The sequence below is a fragment of the Equus quagga genome, chromosome 5, assembly GCF_021613505.1.
Source record: "Equus quagga isolate Etosha38 chromosome 5, UCLA_HA_Equagga_1.0, whole genome shotgun sequence".
NCBI lineage: Eukaryota > Metazoa > Chordata > Mammalia > Perissodactyla > Equidae > Equus > Equus quagga.
In genome coordinates, this window is record NC_060271.1 from 25,754,219 (window position 1) to 25,779,357 (window position 25,139).

A 25,139-nucleotide genomic window follows, 5' to 3' on the forward strand; every position below is an offset into this window, starting at 1 on the left:
AGGGTCTGCACTCCCCAGGGAAGCCCCTCCTGGGCGTGTGCTCAGAGGCAGGCCAGTGGCCCTTCCCAGCTGCCCCGCCCCAGTTGTGACAATCTTGCCTCTGCCTGTGTGAAGGGGCAGGAAGGAAGTGAGGAGAGCAGCCGGCAGCTTCCCCTTTTCTGTCCTGCTCCGGGCGCTGGCTCCTTCCCCCTCAGTGCCTCGGAGGAGGGGACGGCAACACCATGGCCCCCAGCAGCGTCCGCCAGACCTGCTGCTGCTTCAACGTCCGCATGGCCACCACCGCCCTGGCCATCTACCATGTGGTGAGTGCAGGCAGGCGCAGGGAGACGGGGGTGTGTGTGTGTGAGGGGGTGGAAGAGGGTCCCTGATCCGCTGAGCCCCCTCCAACGGGAGCACGCTGCTCACCGCCTCTCCGTGGGACCCTGGACAAATCCTTTCCCTGCTCTGGGCCTCAGTGGCCAATCTATCAAACGGGGGAAGGGGCCTGCAGCGGCCTGGAGCAGAGCAGCGGCGGGAGCGGGGTCTTCGTCCCGAGTGGATGGGACTCGCGTTCGCTCTGAGGCTCAGTTTCTGCCTCCGGGAAATGGACAGAATAGCAGCCACAAGGGCACCGGGTGCGAATGGAACAGAGCTGGGAAAGCACCTCGGGAGCCGGGATCTCAGGAGAAAGGTGGGCTGCGATCTTGCCAGGATATGGGGTCAGGCCTCAGGCGCAGCTTTCACTCCTCCCGTGGGGCTCGGGCTGCTGCAGGGGACAGAGGCGGGACTGTCCCTTCTGTGCCTCCAGCGGGGAGGGAGAGGGCTGAGTCCTCTGAGCTTCCACTTGGGCCAACCACTGCCTTCTCCCCACCAAAGCAAACTGGAGGCCTTGTGCTCAGAAGTGGGGGGACTCGCCCGCCCGAGCTCCCATGGGGCGGCCTGCGGAGGAGGGAGCCTGCAGCTCCCCTTCGGAGGGTGGTGTGGGTGCACAGCCTTCGTCTCCTGTTACTCACAGGCAACTGTGGGCAAGTCACAGCCCCCAGGGCCAAAGGCTGCTCCCGTCTCAGTGGCTGAGGGCTGGGACCTCTGCTCCGTCCTGTCCAGATCCATCCCCCCCGCCCCACATCCCCGAGCCACACCCAGCTCCCCTTGACCCAGGCGCCTTCCTCCTGGGTGACTCAGGGCCTGTGGTTAGCAGTTCTCTTATGAGCCTGGAAGGGCTTCCTCAAATTCAGCCTAAACGCGGCCTGCTGCGGTGGGCTACTGTCAACTGCTCAGACCTGGCTGCATCTGTTTCCTGCCACAGGCAGAGCGGGCAGGGCTGCGGCAAGAGTCCAGCTTTCCCTTCGGAGCGGCGGCGCTCTTCAGTGGCCAGTGCATAGCCTCTGGATCCAGACTCCTGTGTGCAAATTCTGGCCTTGCCACTTCCTAGCTGTGCAGCCTCGGGCCGCTTACTTAGCCTCTCTGAACCTCAGTTTCCTCATCTGAAAAATGGGCTTGAGAATCATAATACTTCTCTGATGGGGCTGTTGTGAGGACCAAGGGGGTTGATCCCTACGAGGTCGTGCCTGACACGTGGTTGAGGGCTTTGTTATCGGTAGCGCCTCAGACCTGGAGCCTGCTGCCAGCACACCTGGAGTCAAGCTGTCAGACCCCAGGACGCTGACTTGGGGGGTGCGTTCAGAGGCTGCACCTGCCAATGCAAGATGGATCCTGAGACGAGCAAATGGCAGCTTGGCTGCCCCACACAAGTCCTCAGGGCGTCTCCAGGCTCTGAGATTGTGCTGTGTTCTCCGAAGGACAGTGTGGTCCCTGTGGGAAGCCGGGGCCCAGCTCTGCCACTAACTGGCTGTGTGGCCTTAGACAAGCTTCTCTCTTGGGCCTCAGTTTCCCCTTTATAAAATGAGGGGTGAGGGGGATACGGACTGGCTCAGAGGCCTCAAACTGCCACGCCTCCAGGGGCCACACAGGTCATGTGAGTGAGTGCGGGGGCCGGTGGACCTGCAGGCACCTGGGGAGCCTGCGCTGGGTCCCCTCTGGCAACTGCTCTCTTTCTGCTGACTGTTGTCACGAAGGAAGGTGGCTGTGGGCGCTGCTCCACTGTTCAGAGAAGCAGGAAACTCAGGTTTTCACGCCACATCTTCTGATATCTTCATGTTGGTGACGGATTCACGGTAGAGAAGAAAGCCCTGTGCAGGCGTGGCCGAGTCGGTCTGCAGGCTGTCTGGGCCCGGGTCTGCCCTGCAAACCTCAGACTTGGTGACTCTTGAGGTTTCTTCTTGATCGCGCCATCTGAGGCCCTCTCTCGTACGTGGTTAAGTGACGTCAGTGCCCGCCCACAGAGCTGGAGAATATGCGAGCAAGACCAGGGAAGTCTTCTTGGAGGTGGTGCCCCTGGTAGCGTTTGGGCGTGGGGTGTACGGATGGGGAGGAAGAGATGTGCAATGGTGTGGAGGCTGAAGGACAGTGGCTTGTGCAGGGGGCGCTACAGGGACCAGCCTGGCGCCTGCAGGTTGGGGAGCAGGGGGTGGTGGGGCTCGGAGAGGTAACCTCAAGAGTCTGGACCCCCACCATACTGCACTAGTGGCACTTCGGGCTGGAGAATTCTTTGCTGTGGGGACCGAACTGCACATTGTAGGATGTGTAGCCACATCCCTGGCCGCTGCCTACAAGGTGCCAGTAGCACCCAGCCGTTGGGACAAGCAAAAATACCTCCAAACATTGCCAAATGTCCCCTGGGGAGCAAAATCGCTCCTAGTTGAGAACCACTGCCTATAATGGGAGCCATGGCATGTCCTAGAGCAGGAGAAGGTGTGAGAACAGAGGAGAAGCCTGGAAGCTGGAGGCCTGGCCCAGGCAGTCATCTCTGGGCTGGCGCCCTCGCCTGATTCCCGGGGTGGACCATTCTCCTACCCCCTCTGGGAGAAACCTCTGCTCTTTCCCAGAAAGGGCAGGGGCTGGGGGCTTTCCTGGGGCCCAGCAATCGGGTGGCAGGTGTGCTGTCAGGGCCTCCAACATCTGGATGAAAAAGAGAAGCTGCTGTCCAGATGTGTTGATCACTCAAATTGGCCGTCATCTGGAGCCAGTCATGGGTGACAGCCCTGCACACTGAGAGCTATTTGTGGACTTGGCTCCTCTAGGGAGGGTTAAATCGGGCCCTTGATGTCCCGAGACAGTGCCTACTGAGCCACCAGGGGCGTTATTACGGGAGGAGCCTCCTGCGTCCAATGGGGGAAGCTGGGTTCTCGGCTTCTGGCTGGAGAGCCTGCCTCAGGATGTCACTGGGTTTGGGTAGAAGATTTTCTGGGTTGAGGGTGCTTTCTTACCCAAACTTGCACCCAGACGGGAGTCAGAGAACTTTCTCAAAGTGGCCTCTTTGGTCCTGGCCTGTCTGGCAATGCAAAGCCCATCCTAAGTCATCGGCAGTGGGTGGGGACCCCTAGAAGACCCTTTGGCCCAGAAACCTCTCTGGCCCTGACATCTCCACTCCAAAGTGCCTGGAACCCTATAGAAACGCCTCGTCTGATGACAAGCTTACAATTCTGTGATTTCAGCTACGAGCAACAGGATGCAGCGAAACAAGGCCAGGAGGAAGTGAGGCCGATGCCAGCCTTGGCTGTCTCTGGGTTACAGGATTGTAAAAGCTCTGACTTGTCCGACTTTTCTGGATTCTCCATATTTGGTACAGGGAGCACGTAGTACTTTTTAAAGTAAACTTTTTATTTTAGGACGGTTTTGGATTTACAGAAAAATGGCGAACATAGTCCAGAGTTCCTGTCTCCCCCACACCTGGTGTCCCTGTTGTTAACATCTTACGTTAGTGTGACACAGTTGTCACAACGCATGAGTCGATGATGATACATGATTATTAACCGCGGTCCGTACTTTATTTGGATTTCCTCAGCTTTCCCTAATGCCCTTTTTCTGTTCCAGGATCCCACGTTACATTTGGTTGTCCTGCCTCCCGTTCCTCATGGCTGGGACGGTAGCTCAGATTTTCCGTGTTTTGGATGACCTTGGTAGTTTTGAGAGTACTGGCGATGCGTTTTGTGGCACATTCTTTAGACAGGGCTCGTCTGCTGGTTTTCTCGTGGTTGGACTCGGGGAACGTGTTTGGGAGGGAGAGTGCAGGGGTGAAGTGCCCCACTCAGGGCATCGTATCAGGCGTATGCACAGCCCACATGTCCTGTCCCTCTTGATGTTGACCTGGAGCCCCCGGCTGAGGTTGTGTGTGCCAGGTTTCTCCTGAAACGTCCCTCTCTTCCTCACGGTCCTTTTGGCAGGAAGTCACTCTGCACAGCCCACCCCTGAGCGGTGGGGAGCTGTGCTCGCCTCCTCGAGGGCAGAGGAGCGATGTAAGCAACATGGGATCCCTCACGGGAGGCTTGTCTGCTCTCCTCCTTTGTTACACACAGAAGGGACTGACTGATTGGCAGGGACTCACGGATGTTTATTTCGTACTCTGCCTTCTAAGCCAAAGCTCCTTGCTTGGGTTGCTCCAATGCACTACTTTTTAAACTGGAAACAGAAAAGCAGTAAAGCGGCCTCTGTTACGTCAAGGCGTCTCTCGAGAATGCAGCTACGTCCTCAGCCTGTCTTTATTTCACACGCCCAGCCCCAGGCTGGGACGCAGGCCCACGCCTTCCTGGCCTCTGCCCTCCCGGGGTTCCAGTCTGCCGAGGAAAAGCTGTGATGAAGTCTTTGATGGATGACAGGCTTCATAGCTGAAAGGACAGATCTCTGCTCGGCTCAATCCTCTTATTAATGATGAGAAAAAAGAGGTTCAAGAGGGTCCTCGACTTACTCCACGCCACATAGGGAGGTGGGGTGGGGGCTTGCTCCAGGCCTCCGCTACTGGCACACAGGTGTGTAGACTGAGCCAGTGAGTGAATAAGTGAATTCCTTACCTGGCCCAAGTCTGTCTGGGAGGCCCTTCCTTCACTCAGTCTTCATTTCTTCTTTATCATCCAGCACATAGGAAGCTTCCTCCTCCAGGAAGCCCTCCTGATTTGTCCTCCTCAGATTCCAGGGACTCCCCTCACTGCTCCGCTTTGGGATGGAAAAGATCCCAGGCCTGTCTCCTTCACTCACTGGTGACGTGACCTTGAGCAGGCAGGTACCTTTCCTGGGTGGACCTCAGTTTCCCCATCTGTTGAATGGTGCCAGTGGTCCCTGTCTCAAGGGTGATTGTTTCAAGGTATTGAGGTGACATGGCCGCATTGGAGTGGGGGGTGGCAGGCGAGTGCCTAGAGGGGGAGCAGACCGCAGAGACCACTCCCCGTTTGAAAGCTCATATCTTTGGGGTCTAAAAATAGGCCCCATCTGCCAGTGGGAAAGCCCCGGAGGCGAGTCTGTTAGAGCCTCCACCTTCACGCCTGGTGCCCCCGTGTGGCGCAGAGAGGCCTGCCTGGTGCTCTTCCTGGAGGGGCAGGGAGGCTGCTGGGTAGGGTGGGGGTCGTTGTTGGAACAGAGTTGGGCTCCTCAGCTCTGGGGTGTGTGCCCCACTCACCAGCTGATAAAACGTTGAGGCCCACACAGCACCCCCGGGCTGATGGGGGTGGCATGAGAGCCTTCTAGGGGCGAGGTTGGGCTCTGCTGTCCCAGGCCTGGTGGGCCGAGCGACGGTGGTCAGTCGTCCATGTCAGGTGTGCCAGGACAAGCCGGACCACAGGCTGGACCTCATCCCCTCCCTGCATCTTTGTTCTCAGGCCCAAGAGAAAGGAAGGAAGGGGCTTCTGGCACTGGGAGGTGGGTGGTGGTCCCCGTTGTTGGGGGCCACCTTGATTGGAGGGGCTGGGGCTGCGCTCAGATGGGGCCTCGTGGCTGGAGGGCAGAGGCAGGGTGGGCCTGAGCCCCCCAGGAAGTGAGGTTTTTATTTTGAGCCCAGGGCAGCAGCCTGGAACCAGGACTTTACTCTGAGCTCACTGTGAGGCCTGCATTGTTCTCCCAGGGGACCCCACCCTGCTGCGGGAACAGGGAGGGGATGGCACAGAACCCCCGATGGGGCAGGAAGCTGAGCAAAGAGCTGTGCAGGGCAAGGGCGCTGGCTCCCTGCCCTTCAAGTCCTTGGCCCTGCTCCGGGGCCCAGCGCCCCAGGCCAAGGTACCTCCCCTTCTCCCCCAGCCTCAGTTTCCTCCTCTGTCAAATGGGAGTCAATGGGCCTGACCTGCAGGAGACTTGAAGGAAACCAGGTGGGAGATGCACCTGGCAGCTAGTAAGCACCCCACAAATGGCAGCCTCCACTGGAGCCCCCGCTTGACAGAAGAGGAAACTGAGGCTCAGCGAGCCTGAGCAACCTTGCCACCTGTGCTAAAGAACAATAGCCCAGGTGGCCCGCTGGCCCGGGGCCCCGCAGCTGCAGACCGTGACGGGGGAAGGGCCACGCTGGGGTGGGGGTCAGCTGTAATATCCGGGAAGCCCTGTTCTTAGAAACACGGAGCCCGCATGTACAGACGCAGTCTCGATTTCACCTGAGAAATGGGGAGAAAATGAGAATGTTAACAGCCTGCCTCATGAGGCGGGGGTGCAGGTGAAGGGATGGGCGTGTTGGCTGGGGGCCCGGCCTCTCCTGAAGCCTCAGGAGGAACAGTGCTGCTTACTCTCACGTGGGGGCCTCTGCTCCAAAGGTTAATAGGGAAGTGATGGTTGATGGGGGCAGTTTGCGGGGTGCACAGTGCTTCCCCAGATACTCAGGAAGTGGAGGATGGTGGGGGGGCTTGGGCCGAGCCCAGAGGCTGACTCTGAGACCCCAGATTCGGCCCCTAAAGGGAGACTTGATGACCCCCCCCAACTCCGCAAGAATGGCAGAGGCCGCTGGGATTTGCTGGGCCAGGAATTTCCCCTTTGACGCCTGCCCCGGTGGGGGAAGCCTCGCCATTCTGCCTTCTTCCATAGGGGCTGGTCTGGAAGGGCAGAGGGCAGAGGGTGGCAGGGAGGGCCTGGCCAGGCTGCCACACGCAGGCAAAGGCAGAGGAGGCCCGAGCTGGCTGCTCCCCATGCAGTGCTCCCCTTCCTACGCTGCAGGGTGGTAACTTTGAGGAGCTCTCTGCGCTCTCTGTGGGCTCCTGGCCTGTACGCCATCTGTCCCTCCTGCCTGGAGCATTCCTTGTCCCGTCTCTGCCAGCCCCCCAGGCACCACCCCTGTAAAACCATGTCTTTCCTGATTTCTCCTCCATCCCTCCACCAGCCCAGCTGCATGGCGGCTACCATTTCCTTGGGGCTCATTGTGTGCCCAGCACAGATGACCCGAGGTCACAATTCACAAGAGAAACCTCTTTCAGTTCCCTGAATGCGTCTCCTCCACTTTTGCTTTTTCTCATGCTGTTCCCTCGGCCTGGAACACCTTTCCCACTGCCCTTTGGGAGAAATCTTCTTTAAGACTTCCCGCCTCTCAGAAGACTTTCTGGAGCCCCGTGCTCCTGGACCCTGAGTTCCCAGTGGCCCCGTTCCAGGACGGTTCCCCACCCCAACTGCTGGGACCCTGTGGATTGTGTCCTCTGGCCCGGACGCTCACCCAGGGCTTGGCCCGGCCTCACTCATCTTTGTAGTCCCCAGGGTCTGACACATAGCGGGTGCCGGCCAATCTCTTTTATCTGAGTTTTGTGAACGTTTATTGCTGTATAACTCACATATCATAAGTGCACATCTTGGATGGTTATGGAGTGAACACAGCCGTGTAATCTCCACGCAGATTAAGACATAGGGCAGGACCAGCACCCGAGGCCCCTGGATCCTGCCCCACTGGCCTTGTCCAGCACAGGTGGTTCTGGAACAACAGAGGGGTGAGGTCACGCCCAGCATGCCCTTTTGCATCTGGCTTCTTTCTCTCAACGTTACGTTTGTGAGCTTCATCCGTGTTGCTCTGTGTGGCCAGCTCACTGTCCCCTTGCTGCGTCGTGTTTGGCTGCATGTCACACCGTATTTGCCTGTCCTGCTGCGAGAGGACATTAGGGTTGTTTCGGCTTGGAGGCTGTCACAAATCGAGGGGCCGTGGCCAGGGGACCTGCAGTTTGGGGTCCCCACACAAGCACTTCTGGTTGGTTCATCTTTCTGCATCTTCATCTTCGGGAGCTACCACGTCCCTTCAGCTCCTCCTCGAAGCTGCCCTCCTGGTGGGTGGGTCCTTCTCTCTGTTCTACGGACAAGGAAACTGAGGCACAGAGGAGTAAAGTGGCCAGGTGGAGGGGACAGTTAGGAGCCCGAGGGCATGGGGAAGGGAGAGGGGACAGCAGAGCAGCAGCCTGGGGAGAAGCAGGCTCTCGGGGAGGGGAGGGAGCATGGCTGGGGCTCGGGGACGGGGCCTCGCAGTGGGATCGGGGCTGGCTGGGGAGGTGGTTGGGCAGATAGCTCTGTGGGGATAAGGGCCCCCACCAGGTGGCCCCCTGATAAGTCAGACAGGAAGCAGGAGGTGGGGGTGGGGGAGGGCGCTTCCTCTTGATGCTGACGCATCTGGTTCTCCGGCCCCGTCCTCATCCCAGACAGCCGCAGGGGCCCAAGGAGCACAGGCGGGCCGGAGGGGTTTCCGGGACTGAGCTCCAGGGAGACAGTGATAATAATAACAATAATAATAATGGCCTAAGTGTGCAGGAGCCCCTGGGTGGCAGGACACGGGGTGAGGGCGAGCAGCCCTGAGAGGGGAGGGGGACAGGAAGGCTGTGCACTTGGGACCCATTCTGCAAACTGCGTTATCTGTTAGGGACAAGCCCGGGCCTGGCTCCTTGTGCAACCCCAGCCAAGTCACGCCCAGGCCCCTGCTCTCCTCATATCTAAGTGGGGGAACAGTCCTGACCTCGCCAACCTGTCAGGAGGAGCAGACCAAGTTAACGGGTGGGAAAGTGGGTGCCAGTCAGCTGGTGCAGTGCAGGTGCTTGCTGAGGGTTGGGTCTCTTCGCAGATTTTACCCCCTGAAGTCTTGGTGGGGGGGATCTCTGCCTGCCTGCTTCTGAGAGGGTGGGTCTTGAGCTCCTAGGAGCCCCCAGGAGTTCTGAGAGAGTGGTCCCAGCTTCCTGGGTGGGGAACTGGTGTTTGAACCCCAGAATGGGGGGGTCTGGTGTCACCATCAGCATCTCCCCGATCTTCATCACCATCTTCATACGGTGATGTCACCACCATCACCAACATCAGCAGCAGCATCGTGGCCATATGATCATTGCAGTTAATTACCACTTCCCAGATGCCTGCTGGTGTCACCTCCCTCACCACCCGCCTGCCACATCCACATCCTCTGTTATCGCTGCACGCATGATCGTAACTGTCACCACCACGCCAGACCCAGTGATGCGAAAGCCAGTCCCGCTTCCCACCACAGTCACCACTGTCAGCACATGTCCTCCACTCCAGCCGCTGTGGCATCACCGCCGTGCTGGCCTGGGCCGTATGCAGTGGTGCCCCCAGGACCCCCGTCCTCCCAGGTTTTCCCTCTCCAGGACAGCCACTGCCCCCTGTATTTCAGCTTGAGCCATTGGCTGCTCCTCGGAGCCACCAGGAAAACAGGTAGAAACTCCCCTGGTCTCCTGGCCACCTCCCCGTCTGCTCAGCTTAGGGAAGTCGTATTCGTTATTGTGAAAGAAGGGGCAGGATGGGGATGGGAATGGGAACTGAGACCAGGGGGGAGCGGAGAGAAGAGGCACAAAAGGAGAATGGAAAGCTGGGGAGGCAGTGGGCAGGCTGACCATGGCCAGGACTGATGGGGTCACATGGCCTGAGACCTTGGTGTCAGGAGGACTGAGGCTGATTCTGGCTCTGCAGCAGCCTTGCTGTGTGACCTTGAGCTGGTCCCTGCCTCTCTCTGGGCCTCAGTTCCCCATTGGTAACATGCCCTCTCTCAGAGAAGAGGTATTCCTGTCCCCGAGTTTCCCTGGATCTGCACTGCCAGCCTCCGGGCCTTTGCACGTGACGTCCCCTCTTCCTGGAAGAGTTTTCTCTTTTCTCTGTTGGAAAACTCCTGCTTATCCTTCAAAGCTGCACGCAAGCATTTCCCACTTGTGAAACCCTCCCTGAGTCTCCTAGACATTGGGGATTCCTCTAAGCTCCCTGCGTGTCCCCCATCACGGCACTGAACACATTGTCACCCGTCGGGTTCCCTGGGGGACTGTGACACCTGCAGGCCAGGGGCCTATCCAGACAGGGCATAGGGGCGGTTTGTGCTTAGAGAGTGTTTGCCGGATGAACAATCCAGGCAGCGAATGAATCTCCACACAGATTCACGAACGCTGCCACAGCGCTATTTATGGAGCGCTTGCTGTTAGCCTGGCTCCCTGCTCTCGTGCCACTTGACCTCACAGCAGCCCACGAGGCGGGTCTGGTTATTATCCTCATTTCCCGCACGAGGAGACCGAGGCTCAGAGAGATGACTGCCTGGCTCGAGGGCACAGAGCTCTGTGGGGCCAGGACCATCTGACCCCAGCTCCCTGGCTCTTAACCGCCTGGTCTCCCCAGCGCGGGATTAAGGACAGAACGTGCGAAGATGCTCTGTGGGAGATGCAGGTGGTGAGTGAACGCCGTCCAGCCGGGCGTCTGGGGGGAGCGGCCCCGTTCCTGTCCAGCCCCGCCAGGCCCCCAGATCGTGGGGAGGGGTCGCGCCGTGTCTAGGTGAATACCAGGGGCACGAGGGGGAGGTGAGGGCCAGGCGTCCTGGGTATCTGGACTCTGGGGTTTCTGGGTCTCCCTGGCATACATTGTAGGTAAGAGGGACTTTCCAGGAGCTACAGAGGGCTCTTGGCTGAGGACAGGGAGGGCCTCCGGATGAGCAGCATGGACTCTGGGGTAGGAGACGCGGGCAGCCCGGGTGACACGCCACAGTTTGCAGGAGTCCTGTTCCCTGCTTCTCCCGTGTCTAATCATCCCCGTGGGACTGGGTATAGATGGGGTGACTCTGTGCATTGACTGGAGGGGGAAACTGAGGCCAGGGAAAAGCCAGGACCAGGCCAGGTTCAGCCAGTGGCGAGGCAGTGGGGGAGGCCCCCCAGGCCCCAGCTGCCGTCCCCAGAGCTCCTGGTGTCCAGGGCTGAGGATTGGAGAGACCGGGGCTGGGCCCCAGGGCAGCCCCTCAGCCCTGGAGTCCGGGAGAACAGGCCTCAGGGTTCGGATCCAGCCAGGCCATGTGCCGCAGGGCACAGGAGTTCTCTCTGAGCCTCGGCTTCCTCTCCTGTCACGTGGGGAGAAGGTTGCCTCTCTTGGGGGTTTTGGGAAGCTGTGGTGCGGGCCTGTCTGTGCAGATCTGAGCGCACAGCAGGCGCTCGGTAACGGTCAGTTCCTCTCCATCTCATCTCTAGGGAGCCCAGCCGCCTCTCCTTCTCCTGGATCGGGGACGGGGGTCTTCTGTGGAAGGTTAGGGTCCAGCGGAGGGTCCGAGTCAGGCTCTGGGGTTGCCTCAGACTGTGACCTGGGGCTGCTCCCTGCCTTCTCTGAGCCTCCGGGTTCTCATCGGGCAAATGGGGCAGAATCATCTCCTGCCCCCCTGCAGGACCGTGGAGAAGGCGAAATGGGGTGAAGGCGGGGGGCCTGTTCTTAAACACAGGTGGTTTTTACAAAAGTTGAGCTGCTTCTGGTGTCGCTGCTGCTGCCGGCACAGGGGAGGGAGGGAGAGAGGGAGGCTGCAGAGCGAAGAGGAGACGGCGCCCACGTGCGTGCGAGTGGGGAAGGAGAGTGGGCCTCAGGCCAAGCCAGGAGGCTGGGAGACCCTGGGAGGACAGTGTCGGGGAAGAGAATCAGATCGAGGGCCCATTGGCCTGGGTTTGAATCCCAGGCCTACAAATGACCAGCTGGGAGGCCTTGGGCCTCTCTGTGCCTCGCTTTCCTCATCTGTGAGATGAGGGAGGGGGTAGTGAGAGCAGACCCTTAGCTGGGTTGCAGGAGGATCATTGGGACGGTGCAGGGGCGCCCCTGGCATGGACTCGGGCTGTACGGACGTCCCTTCCCTTCCTTCTCCTTCCTGGGGCCACAGCACGTTTAGGAGCAGTTCCTGGAGAGCTGTGGTTGGGATGCTAATGGTGAGATTGCAGGCGTGATGGCAGGGCCGTGAGAGACGGTTAGTGCCAGAATGGAGGAGCTGGGGGCTGTGGGTGACAGTGGTCTCTACAGTGGGGTGACACCCAAGGGACCGCTGGGGGCTCAGGATGGCAATAAATATTAGAATTTCTAAACTTTTCGATCATATTCTTGATTAATGTCCGGATGTGTGTGTGTATGTTTCGTGGGATGTTCATGGTAAACCAAGACTGTAGCACATGCATGTGATTTGGAAATAAAGAAATACGGAAGAGAGTATTCAGAAGGTTTCACTGACACAGGGGTGTGACCAAGACATCCGAGCCCCCTGGGGTTGGGGCCTGCAGGGGCTCTGAGTTGTCTCGGGGGCGGGGTGCATGGGAAGGAATCAGGACAGCACCGGGAGGCATAGACTCCAATCTCCACTCTGTCCCCGACTTTCTGTGTGTCCCTGGGCAAGCCACCTAACCTCTCTGAGCTCATAAAACAAGCAGAAGGAGCTTGCAAAATAAGTAGATGGAGGCTCTTTCTAGCAATCGGAGGTTGGGATTGTCTGATTCTGAGCTTTGTTCCAGATCTCAGACAATCCTGGATTCTTAGGACTTTAAAAGTCTTCTTGTGCCACCCTGGCAGGTGCTCGTGTGCCTTTCTAAGCTCAGCTGCGACCCATCTGTGGTGTGCTCGCACACCCCCAGGGACGGGGAGCTCACCATCTCACAGGGTGTCCTGTTCTGGCCTGGATTGAATGTCACCTGCATCCTTTCTCTTTCGCTCATTCGGGGTGAAGCTGGGAGGGGAAGGGCCCGGCAAAGCAGCTTCTCTCCCTCAGGGCTGCTTCCTGTGGGCGCCAGCCGCAGCGCCAGCCCCCCACCCGCCTTCCGCTCTCGCCTCCTCTTGATCTTTCTGGAGAAGTGAAGCCCTTTGTGTTCACCCTGCACCTGGGGCGGGGGCAGCTAGAGCAAGCTCTCAGTCAGCCCCTGGCCTCTGCTCCTAGTCCTGCTTGGCCCCCTTGTGAGCTCACACCAGCCAACAGCAGACTGTGTCTGTGAGCACCCACTGCCGGGCCCACGCTTGGCGCTCTGCAAATACCATGCAGTGTCTTCCTTACGAAATCCAGCGAGTGCCATTTTCCAGATGAGTCTATTGAGAAGTGAAGTGACTTGTCCAAGGTCACATAGTGACCTGGATTCGAGTCCCTCTCTGTCTGGTTCTGGAGCCCAGCTCCTCATCACTCTTCCGTACTGTCCCTTTCTGCACACCCTGCACAGGATATAACATGGCAGGAAGACAGATTGAGACCTGAGTCTAAGTTAAAAAAACCCACGCAGTCAGCAAGGGGGAAACAGATGGTGGATGTCTGGTTGCCTGTCACCTGGGCATGAGTTACCAGAGCAGGGCTGCCTAGAAAGCCAATGTAAACTTAGGCCATATTAATAGAGGTAGGGCACATGCTATGAGGAAGGAGATAGTCTGGTTGTTCTCAGTGTGGGCGAATGGTACCTGGAGAATTGTGTGTGTGTGGTGGGTGAAGAGAAGAAGGTGTGTCGCAAGGACATGGACACATGAAGACTGTGAGTTCCCCTTGGCTGGGAGCATTTAGGTGGAGGTTGCATAGCACAGAATTCCTGCATTGGAAGGTGGAGGGCATGGGCAAGGGGACCTCCAAGGTCCTTTCAAACTGCAGATTTGTGGCCGGCCTTCAGCTGTTGCCAAGGCCACCCCAATACTCAGGCCTGTCAGATTTTCCCTTCTCCATCATTCCTAGCAAGGGTCCCCTGAGGGGATGGGGTTCATTCATCCATCCATCCATCCACCTATCCATCATCCATCCATCCATCTATCCATCCATCATCTATCCATACATCTGTCTATCCATCCATCCATCCATCTGCCCATCCATCCGTCTATCCATCCATCCATCCATCCATCATCCATCCATCCATCCACCAAATACAATAGCTAGGGCAGTGAACAAGAGACACACAGGCCTTTCCTGCCTGGACCCTACAGTCCAGTGGGGTAACAGTGATAATAACAGTGAGCATGGATTGAGTGCTTACTATCTGCCAGGTGCTTTAGGTGGATTATATCCCATCTGCCCCTCTACGACCCTATGAGGCAGGTGTTATTACCATCCTTGCTTTGCAGATGGGGAAATTGAGGGGGCTGGAGGATGGGGTTGACAGGGCACCCCAGGGAGTCCTGGGTCAGATGCTCCCAGGCCTGTGCTGATGATTCCAAGAACTTGAAGCCCTATGATGCTCAGATGCTGCAACTGAGGTCCCACAATGCCCCGAGCCTGTCGTTATGAAAGGGGGTGCAGTCCCGCCCCGTCTTCTCCTCGAGCCTGATCTCGGTAGTCACATTTACTGCTTTACTGAGATGTGGACATAGTCCTAATGCCCTCCCGGGAAGTTGTCCTTTACTCTTTATGATAGCCTCCTAAAGTAGCTTCTAGATTATCTTCACTTTACAGAGGGGGAAACTGAGGCACCGAGAGGTCAAGTAACTTGCCCAAGCTCACACAGCTGGGAAGAGGAAGAACCAGGCTGAGCTGTCTATCCGTACAGGCCACACTTATCCAGCATGCTCCACTCCTGCATCTCCTCCAGGACCGCCCCCCCCCGCCCCGTGCCCAAACAGGCCCCTGATGCATACCAGCGGGGTGGGAGGGCCGGTGGTGGAGCTGTGCAGGCCCTGGCTGACGGACGCTCCGTTCTGCCCCCAGATCATGAGCGTGTTGCTGTTCATCGAGCACTCGGTGGAGGTGGCCCACGGCAAGGCCTCCTGCAAGCTCTCGCAGACGGGCTACCTCAGGATCGGTGGGTGAGGGGGTGCCTCGGCAGGGCTGGCGGGGGGGGGATGGATTAGACGCCTCAGATCCTTCAGCTGCAAATGGGACCTTCCACTTGGCCCCACGTGGGGCTCCAGGAGAGAGAGCAGGTAGGATGAGGAGCTTTGCCAACCTCACCAGGTTAGAAAGGTGAGAGCGGACCCCCCGCCCACCCCGGTCCCAGCTTCCGCCCATGCCAGGACGAGATGGAAACTCCTCACGGCGGGATCAGCCACATTCGGCTCTCTCTCCAGGCCCCCCGTCCCCCACGATCTGGCTGCGCTGACCGCACCATGATCGGCCCTGGCTCGGGTCCCCTGCTTGGCCTCCTGGTCACTCAGCTCACAGGCCACTCCTCAGAGGCCTTCCTGGACCTCAGCCTGGCTAACGCAGACCCCAGCCCGCCTACCCCCTGGCACCCTCTGTTGCACAATCCTGTGTTACCCAAGATCTTGTCTGCTGCCTTTGTGGCCCATCAAGGCTGAGAACTGCAGGGAGCGGGGCCCAGGCCTTCTTCTTTGCTGTCCTAGCCCCCACACGGGTGGTTCCCAAAGTGTGGTCCCCGGAGCCTGGGTGGGGGTACCGGGGCACCTCTGGTCCTCACTGCTCTCCTTTGCCTTTCAGCCGACCTAACCTCCAGCTTCCTGCTCATCATCATGCTCTTTGTCATCAGCTTGAGCCTGCTGATCGGTGTGGTCAAGGTAAGGGCCTGGCTGGGGGAGGGAGAAGGGGGCCAAGACGTGGGGTGGGGGGGGGTGGAAGGCGGCCCAGCTGCCCTCATGCCCCAAATTCCCTCCTGCTCGGTGGGCAGTGCTGGCTGCTGAGGGGGCGGGAGGCGGGTATTTTGGGAAGCCTCACCTGCACCCTAGAGATCTCCAAGCTCACCTTTTGCAGTGCCTCGTGGCCACACCTGACTCCTTGGGCCAGAGGCCTGGGTTCCCTGTTAAAATGTCCCTCCCAGGGGTGGGGAGAGGGGGCTGCACGGTGGGCCGCCGCGGATCATGGACACTTTAGAGAGAACTAGCTGGGGACCCACATCCTTTGAAACTGCAAATGGAGGCAGGGGATTTTGCTAGAAGAAAGAGGAAGAATCGTTTTGTGGTACGGGGAGAGGGAGAAAGCAGTGGGTTTGACCATCCGTGGGAGGAGCCGCAGCAGAGGGAGCGTGGATGGTGCAGCTCAGTCCACTGGGGAGCGGCTGAGCAGCTCGAGACAGTCTGTGCTTGGCCTCCTGCGGAAGAGGAGCCTGCCCATCCCTCGGCCCCCTGGGAAGTCAGGGCCTTTGCCACACGGCCTCGGGAGCAGGACCCACAAAGAGGGCCGCCTGGGCAGACAGGGGCCTGGTCCTCACAGGATGTCTCCAGGCAGGGATGTCTCCACCTTGCCTGAAATGCCACCAGCACCCCAGCTAACGCCGCCCTCTGGGAAGCCCTGCACCCCAGGGAATGACTTCACCTTGTGTGGGTGGCTCCCGGGTCCTTGTGCAGGAACACAAATGGTCCAGCAAGGAAAGGGGACACGGGCGTCCCTGCCGGCTCTGAGAGTCAGGCTGGGCTGTTTTGGCCGCCTCCTGAGTGATTTTAGACAACCACATGAGAAACCACAAAACCACTCCTGTGACTGGGCCCCTCTGTGGGTTCATACGCATCGATACCGGTCACAGTGGTCACTCGTTCTCCGTTGAAGGAGGGGCACTACGGCCTTGGCCTCGCGGGGCCTCTTACTGCAACTGACCACCCCCTGGGATGCCCGCATGGAGGAAGGTCCGGCTGTTCAAGCGGCGCAGGCTTTTTCCCGCCTCCAGGCCTTTGCTCAGGCTGCCCTCTGCCTCCATTCCCCTCCCCCTTTCCCTCCTGCTTCTTTCCAGATCTGCCCCGGTGTCCCCGCCTCCAGGAAGTCCTCTCTGATCCGTTCTCATCTGTAAAATGGCCCTTCCTAGTTGGGTTCTTGAAAGCGAATCAAGTCACACCCTGCTCCTGGAGCCCTTGGAGCACTTATCTCTATAAATGGGGACCGTCCCTGTGTCTCCTGCGACAGCAGGACTCCTCGCGCTCAGGGCCTGGGTCTTACCTTCTCCCCATCCTCAGAGGCTCCCTCGGAGGAAGGCGTGTGGATCCGCAAGGGGTGACCTCAGCGGAGCCCAGCGGGGATGACTTGGGAGGGAAGGGGGCTGCCAGCGAGGGGGCGCACAGGGACATCAGGCTGCGTGGGGGGTTGTTGTGCAAGGGACCCCCTAACGGGGCCGGGCCTGCCTTTCAGAACCGGGAGAAGTACCTGCTGCCCTTCCTGTCCCTCCAAATCATGGACTTCCTCCTGTGCCTGCTCACCCTGCTGGGCTCCTACATTGAGCTGCCCGCCTACCTCAAGTTCGCCTCCCGCAGCAGCCGGGCCGTGAGTACCCAGCCTGGGGAGGCGGGAGGGGCTCAGGCCAGCGGAGAGGGGGCCTCCCAAGGCCCACCCTACTTGGTGACCTTCAGCAAGTCCCTGAGTCCCTCCACATCACGCCACGTTTCTTCCTCTGTGAGATGTGTCTATGATTGCATCTCAGGAGCATTAAAGATGAGATGCACGTAGGGTGCCCAGCTCGTGGGACACCCTCGACAGATGCCAGCCCCATGTGAATTTACCCCAGAGGAAAGGACACAGGCCCTGGTCAGTCCCCAGCCCCTGCTTTGTCCCTCCTTTGTAACCAAGCTGAGGGAAGGGAGATAAAGATGATTAAAGCAGTGACGAGCGTCTGCAGTGGGAATGTGGGTGATGGCTGGCGCCCATCACTGATGCAGCTCCCCAAAAGTTACTGTTCACACTTCCCCTGACAATGGTCCTCCAAGAGGCTGAGGTGCTGTGTTGCAGAAGGATCCAGGGCTGGGAGCCAGGGGACCCTGGTTCTAGTCCTTGGTCTGCCACCAGCCCTCGGTGTGAACGTCCAGGAGTCTGTTTCTCTCTGGATACGGTGGGCTAGAGAGTTGCCGACGTCTCTGGCTGAGACAGTCTCTCAAGTTGAGAGCCCACCGTGTGCCCCAGGTACCAGGGCCTCTGGGTTGGGGCTTCATTGCTGATCTGTCTCCTTCGTCCTCATTTCTGCCCTCTAAAGGGCCCCTCCAAGGTCCCACTGATGACCCTGAAGCTGCTGGATTTCTGCCTGAGCATCCTGACCCTCTGCAGCTCCTACATGGAAGTGCCCACCTATCTCAACTTCAAGTCCATGAACCACATGGTGAGTCTGGGCCGGCGGTCCGCTCCCATCCCTGGCTGTGTGGCCTTGAGCAAGTTGCTTCCGCTCTCTGTGCCTCCGTGCCTAGGCTGGGTTCCCTAGAAGTGGAGCCTGGGAGGAGGATTCTTGTGTGAGTTGTTTATGGAGAGACGGCTCTCAGGAAGAAACTTGAGAGGAGGGAGGGAGGCAGGTTAGACAAAGGGTAGAAGCCAGGTGGACATGTGGCTTCAGGAGCAGCCCCGCCTGAGCACAGAGAGAGCCCTGCAGTGTGAATTGCACCGCGGAAATAGTGTTCGTTGTTTATTTCAGTCTAATGAATAAATGATTGTCCTCTCGCACAGTTTTTGAGGATTGGGGGTTTGACAGGGGCTTAGCTGGCTTGTTCAGACTCAGGGTCTCTCCCGAGATCTGGATGGAGCTGCGGACGCCGAGGGCTTGACTAGGTCTGCGGGATCCACTCCCAAGGGAGCTCGCTGGCATGGTGCTGCCTCAGTTCCTCACCACGCGGACCTTTAAAAAGGCTGCTTGAGCATCCTCGTGTCGCGGCTGCTGGCTTCCCTGAGGGAGTAGCCGAGAGAGCACGGAGCAAACGGCCGGTCTTTCCAGGCTCATCTGGGAGGTCGCACTCACCTCTGCCATGTTCTGTCATTTGGGAGAAGTGAGGCGTTGAGTCTGCTCACGCTCAAGAGTGGGAAATGAGCTCTACTCTCTGAAGGGAGGAGGGTCGAAGGATGTGTGCACAGATTTGCAGACACCGCCGAGGTCGACCCCCAGGGCAGCAGCCTGCATCCCTCAGTCTCTGTGGCGAGCTCCCCCCAGGGGAGGGGCGCAGCCTCCCAGGTGCTTCAGGACTAGGTGGTTCTAGCCCCCAAGAGGAGCCTCTCTGGAAGGGTGCAGGCATGCCCACCGCCAACTGGGGGATGGGTGCACCAGCCAGGTGAGGCCGTCTGGGCGGGCTTCCACTGCATCTGCTTCCCTGATTTGCTCACCTGTCAGATGGGACTGATGGTAGGTGGCACCTGCCTCCCGGGGCTGTTGCAGGGGTTCAGGTGCGATTACGGCCATGCCACCCACGTTCCCGCGTACGTGGTGGGCGGCTTGTTATTCCTCAACGTGAGGGCGCTGTTCAAGCTCCTTGTGGCCAGAGGCACTGACGTGGCCCCCAAATCTGTTGCAGAATTACCTCCCCAGCCAGGAGGGCATGGCTCATAGCCAGTTTGTCAAGATGATGGTCATCTTCTCCGTCGCCTTCATCACCGTCCTCATTCTGAAGGTGAGTGGTCCCCGCCCCACGGCTCCGGGAGGGGCGGAGAGGCTGTGCTGCCCCAGGCCCACCCATGCCAGATGGTGAGGAGGCAGAGAAGTGTTATCTTCTGCTGCTCCCCTCCCTGCTCTTGGCTCCTTACTCCACCCTCCCCACGTGGGGCCCTCAGGGACACCCCATTTAGAGGAAGTGGATCTGTGAAGACCAGCTGTGTTCCGGTGTCAGGGACTTAGTGTGTAACCCAGAGAGGGCCTGATCCAGGGGAAGGAGGAGCTGTTCTGTCTGGAATCAGATTCAGAAAGACCCAGGTTTGAATCCTAGCTCTCCCCTCACTAGCTATGTGGTTGGTTTTCAAGTCACTTCTCCCTGGGCCTCGGGTCTCCTCTGCGAAAGGGATGTAGTAAGTCTTGCTTTGTTCATGTCACAATTTTATGTGATTCAGGCACCAAAATGTAGATGGGTCCTGAGGTCATATTACTAGAGGTTGGGTGATAAGAAGGAGGGAGGAGAATGGTTTTTTCTCTGGGGTGGTAGGCCCAGAGGGTAGAGTCCAGTTTCAGGTCCCAGTTCCTAGAGAGATGGTGACACACTGGAGTGTGTTAATAGCAGCACAGCACAACCTGGAGGATGAAGAGGCCAGAAAACTCGGCCGTCTGAGGGAGTTAAGGAAACCAGAACAATTCAGCTTGGAAAAGAGATGACTCGGGGGGACAGGATCGCCGACTCCAGATACCCACCCGAAGGGCTCTCATGGGGACTCTAGAGGCCACAGCCGTGACCTGCAGCCTGAAGCCACGGGGAGGCTGATGTCGCCTCAACAGAATGAAGGGCTTTTAAAAAGTGTTCTTTTCTGACTGTGAAATTGACAAACGACCCTGTAGAAATTTGGAAACTACCGACGGGCAGAAAGAAGACAAGAAGCCCACCGTCCCCTCACTCTGAGCCCAGCTCCGTGACCTCCGGGTGCGCGTCCTCTGCCTTTCTGCATGGGCGGCTGCCACCAGGCATCACCCGCTTCTTTCTGGGAGCGGTCGCGGCCCTCGCCTGACGCCAGCCTGGAAACAGCTTGATGCCTCTCACGCTGCCCTCCAAGAACCGACCCGGCCCAAGTGCGTGGTGTGCCATCAGAACCTTCCTGAAGGCCGGCGGGGGCAACGTGGGGAACCTGGGGAAAACCAGGGATTTTCCAGACGACAGGACCTGCTCTCCTTCCTCAGGAGGCAGTTCGGGGGCAGAGCAAGAACTGTTGGCTGCTGCGCCCCTGGGGACTTCACTCCCACCTTGGGAGTCCTCGCCCAGCTCCTACACCACCTGCTAGGAGAGAGCAGCTGCCTCCGCCATCTGACACGCACAGACATCTGTACGTGCAATTTTTCTGTGTTTCTGAAAATGGGACACTGCTGCATGCACTGCATACGTGATCTGCTTTAAGAAACAACATTTCCTGAGCAATTTTGAAGAGAGCCTCTCCCGCCGTCAGCTCTGTCTCAGGATGGGTGGGGCCATTTCGGCGGGTAGTGAGCTTCCAGTCCCCGGGGGGTGAGAGGCAGAATCTGCAGGACTATTGCCAGAGGGGGCTGCAGGGTGGCCCAGAAGCCTCCAGAAAGTCCCTCCCTGCAGTGTGTGGGGCAGTGAGAAGGGAGACACTGGCTGGACCTGGGACCGGCAGGTGGGGCGCCCCCCAACCAGAATAGGGGGCTGAGTAGCAGCAGCTGGCCGCTGCCTTCTTGGGTGAGCTGGGGCCCCCAGGAGGCGCCTGGCATTGGTCCCAGGCCCCCTGGGGCGGTGAGGATGGGGGGCACAGAGCACAGCCTGACCCGGGCCTCCTTCCAGGTGTACATGTTCAAGTGTGTGTGGCGATGCTACAGATTCATCAAGTGCACGAATTCGACCGAGGAGAGGAGCAGCTCCAAGATGCCCCAGAAGGTGAGCCTGGCTGGGGGGCGGGTCCCACTCACTGTGTCCTTTGGGGCAAGTCTCTTTCTCTTGCTGGGCCTCAGTTTCCCCACTTGTGAGAGGAGGGGTGGATCGGAAGAAATGAGAAGATCTCTTCCAGCTCGGATAGTCTAGGATTCTAGTCACACATTCAACATTTTCTGCCTCTCTCTTGGTTGGCCTCATACCCACCCCTGGGGGTGCAGAGAAAACTGAGATGCTGCCCGTCCTACAGGAGCATATAGTCCATAGAGAATCCAGACACAGAGCCCCACTTACAACTCAGGGTGAAGCACGGGGACCATGGAAGCACAGGGAGGCACCTGGCCTCATCTGGGGTGTCAGGGAAGGCTTCCTGGAGGAGGTGACACTTGAGCAAGTCTTAGACTTTCAATTGGTACAGGTTATCTGGGAAAGGGGAAGGGGCCTTCCAGACAGGGATGAGGGGCTCCGAGGAGCAGCTGATTGGAGAAGTGAGAGGAAAGTGCAGCCTGTTTAAATGACTACTGGCTCACTTTCCTCATCTGTAAAATGGGGATTGTATTAGTCAAGACCTTTTTGGTTGCAAGTAGCAGAAACCCAACTCAATCTGACGTAAGTAAAAAAAGGGAACTTATGAGCTCACAGAACTTGAAAGTCCGAGTGGGTCTGGCTTGGGCCTGGCTGAGTCCTGACATCTGGACGTGATCTCATCCTCTCCATCTCTTGACTCTGCTTTCCTCAGTGTTGGCTCTATTTTCAGGTATCCCTTTCCTCATGGTGGCAAAATGGCTGCCAAAATCCCTAGGCTGACGTCCCACCCTCTCAGCAACTCCAGTAGAAAGAAAGTTCCAGGAGTATGTCTCATTGGACCAGCTTGGGTCACAAGCTTATCCCCAAACCAATGATGATAGCCAGGGGGATGAAATTCTACTTTGAGTGGCCACGCCCAGGGTTGCCTGTACACTCCCTGCATGTGATGGATGGGACCGATTCTCCTGAAAGCACATGAACTAAGAATGTTGTTATCAAAATAAGGGGTTTGATGCTGAACAGGCAGAGGCAAGTCCGTCTGCTCCAGGAAGAGAAACTGCACCTGCCTCATGTGTGTGTTATGCGTGCTGGTCGTCCTCGTTGTCATCATTGTGGCAGATGTGGGGGTTGGAGCCCCTTGGCTCCAGGATGGGACCATGGTTCCTTCTGGCCAATCTTCATCCCTCATCTCTCTGTCCCTCCCAGGTGGTCCTGCCATCTTACGAGGAAGCTGTGGCCCTGCCATGCAAGACTCCGGAGGGGGACCCAGCGCCACCGCCATACTCAGAAGTGTGACGCCCGCCAGGCCCCAGCCCTGGCGCTGTGAGGGGCGGAGCTGCCTTGCAATCCGCTTCTTTGCTTTGGGGCCCCTGCGGCCTGGGTGCACCGCCCGGCTGACTTCAGGACCATCTGCTTGTGTCCCCCTCGCTGGCCTGCTTTTCCTGCGGGACCTGGGAGATGCTCGCCATTGGGTCAACCCTTTCGGCTGAATGACTCCTTGGGTCTCAAAAATTCAGTCCCACACTCAGCTTATTTTGAGCAGCTCTGACATTTGTTTAAAGGATTGGTCATCCTAAACTCAGGGAATTTGGTTAAACAACCCCCACTTGACCAGTTTAACCAAGTGGCTGACAAACCAGACACACTTGTCAGTTCAGTAAAGTAATCCGGTCCAACAGCAACAGTCTGTTGCGCTGGTTTATAAATAGTTGCCTGTTCACAGAGCAGTTTAGCCAAGTAATCAGCAGTGAGTTCTCCTACCGGAAACGTATATCCGATTTCTTGAAATGGCTTGCTTTAAACACTGATCGAGTCAGCACCCATCAGTCAATACAGAATAGTGATAAAGTTCAATAATAAAAAAAAAAATCAAATTAATCCCCAAACCATACAATTCAATCTAATCCGAAAACCAGCTGCCCACTCTGGTCAATCCATCCCTTCTAAGGGGCCGAATCACTGTTAATTCAAATGAGGATTCAGTCACACTGTTGCCAAACTGGCATTCAATGTCTAGTTCCGGGAAATAATAATTGTTTCAATCATCAAACAGTCCCTTCGAATACACAACTGCTTTGCTAACGAGTGGTCATGATCAACCATCACTCGCACGTGGTCAGTGTGGGCACACGGCAGTGGGCTCTCCTCGCCACGCTCACCCCTGGTAAGGAGCAGTCAGGCCATCCCTCAGGCCAGCCGGTTTGCCGCCGACTCGGTGGAGGGGCCTCAGTTCTGCCCGATGCCTGTGGTCAAGCAGAAATTCAGCCCTGAAATCAGGCAAATTCGTTTGTTGGACTAAATCCACAGGTCAGTTCAGTCAAAACAGGCAAACCCTGAGTGGGCGCAGATGCCGCCCAGGGGCCGTGCTGGTGGTGGGGGAGGGGAAGCTTTGAGCCCCCAACACCCGCTGCTCTGCCTGCTCCCTGCGGCCAGGGTTCCCCAGGGGGCTGACCCACAGGCGGAGACGGGGCCACGGAGGCAGGTTCTCCGGGGTCTGTGGGGGGTACGGAGGGAGAGGGCTGTGCTAGGGGCTCCCCACCGGCACCCCCTTGTGTAATTGCTTTGTGTGCGACGGGGAAGAATTTTCAATAAAGCAGCAACACGCTTCTCTCTGGCTGATGTGGTCCCTACAAGATGGTGCAGGCGGGGCTGGGGCCCCAACCATCACCCCGACACACACAAACACACACACATACACACACCCCTGTCCGTCCAGTCCAGAAACTCAAAGGGGGCCATGTCTGGCTAGAGAGTGTCATGACCTGGCACTATTTCTGACCACGAATCACGGGCCACGTAAGCACCCCTATGTCTCCCAGGGCACAGGGGACAGGTGAACTCCGCTCACTTGGTCCCACACTGGGCACTGGGGGGGATGGCAATGGGCCAGACTTGCCTCCAGTTACCCACCAGTCTGGGGGAGGGGAAGACAGATCTGTGAATGACGACAACAGCCCATGGCCAACACCACGACGGGGAAAGTCTGAGGGACCTCAGACAACCAGAGGAGGCTTCCTGGAGGAGGTCACACCCAGTTGAACCTGAAAGATGAGTGGGCAGCAGTCAGCAAGTGGGGAAGGGTGTTCTGGGTGAAAGTAGCAGGATGTGGAAGGTGGGGGAGAGCAGCTGGGACGGGCGGCTCCAACGGCTGGCGCTGGGGAGGGGCGGAGGCCGGCGGGGCCTTGGGGCCTGGATCGAGAAAGGCCTTCGCAGCGTTAGGTTCTTTGCTGCAAGCCCACGCTGGTACTTCAGCCAAGAAGGGCATTTCCAGGAGGGCGACGGTGGCAAGCAACAGAAACCTTAGTGGACCAAGTTTATTTAAAGAAAAAAATGGGGTTGTGATGTTTCTTGGCTGACGTTAAGTGAAAAGTCCAGGGGTTTCTGGCTTCTTGGTTGGACCTGGGAATCAAATTTTTCAGTGATCTCTTTCTCTCTTTCTCCACCTTTCTCTCGCCTTCCTCCTCCCTGGTTAGGTCAGCAGTGAGCCGGAGGCCGGTGGAGCTGGGCCTGTGGCCAGCACCAAAAGAGGCCTAACGGAGCTGGATGGCGCACCCCACAGCACGGACTTATCCTGGCACAGGGGCGTCTTTGAGGGGCTTTGGGCACGGGAGTTAGAGGGCCGGGTTTGGGTTTTGGGAAGGAAGAGACCAAACCCTGGGACCCCTAGGAAGGCTGGTGAGGTCGTCCCGGAGAAGCGGACAAGCGGATTCCAGAGGTGGTGTTGACCTTCAGGGCTGGTTGGCTTTTCTCCGGGATCCAGATTTCTCCATGGATTTTGTCTGCTCTTTGTCACATCCCCAAGCCACTGGAAAAGTGAGGAGCGGACAGGCATGGACAGCGAGCTCCCATCCACACCTGGGGAAACTGAAGCCCAGAGATATCAAATGACCTTCCTGAGGCCACAGAGTGGTCAG

The 25,139-nt window shown here is 58.2% G+C and overlaps 1 protein-coding gene across 1 annotated transcript; it reads left to right on the forward strand.

The window, feature by feature from the left end:
* Positions 1–149: 149 nt before the first annotated feature.
* On the forward strand, positions 150–23,839 carry LAPTM5 (lysosomal protein transmembrane 5). The gene is made up of 8 exons (XM_046663193.1): positions 150–302; positions 14,696–14,789; positions 15,425–15,501; positions 17,060–17,191; positions 17,895–18,017; positions 19,192–19,287; positions 21,112–21,204; positions 22,432–23,839. Exons 1-8 carry the CDS (start codon positions 222–224, stop codon positions 22,519–22,521), a joined length of 786 nt encoding a protein of 261 aa, XP_046519149.1. The 5' UTR covers positions 150–221; the 3' UTR covers positions 22,522–23,839.
* Positions 23,840–25,139: the final 1,300 nt, after the last annotated feature.

Bases quoted from the DNA above. Each gene is read 5' to 3' on its own strand.
- LAPTM5 (XM_046663193.1), top strand. From the start codon at position 222: ATGGCCCCCAGCAGCGTCCGCCAGACCTGCTGCTGCTTCAACGTCCGC. The intron at 14,790-15,424 runs GTGGGTGAGGGG...TTTGCCTTTCAG, and splicing joins GACGGGCTACCTCAGGATCG to CCGACCTAACCTCCAGCTTC. The intron at 18,018-19,191 runs GTGAGTCTGGGC...AATCTGTTGCAG, and splicing joins TCAAGTCCATGAACCACATG to AATTACCTCCCCAGCCAGGA.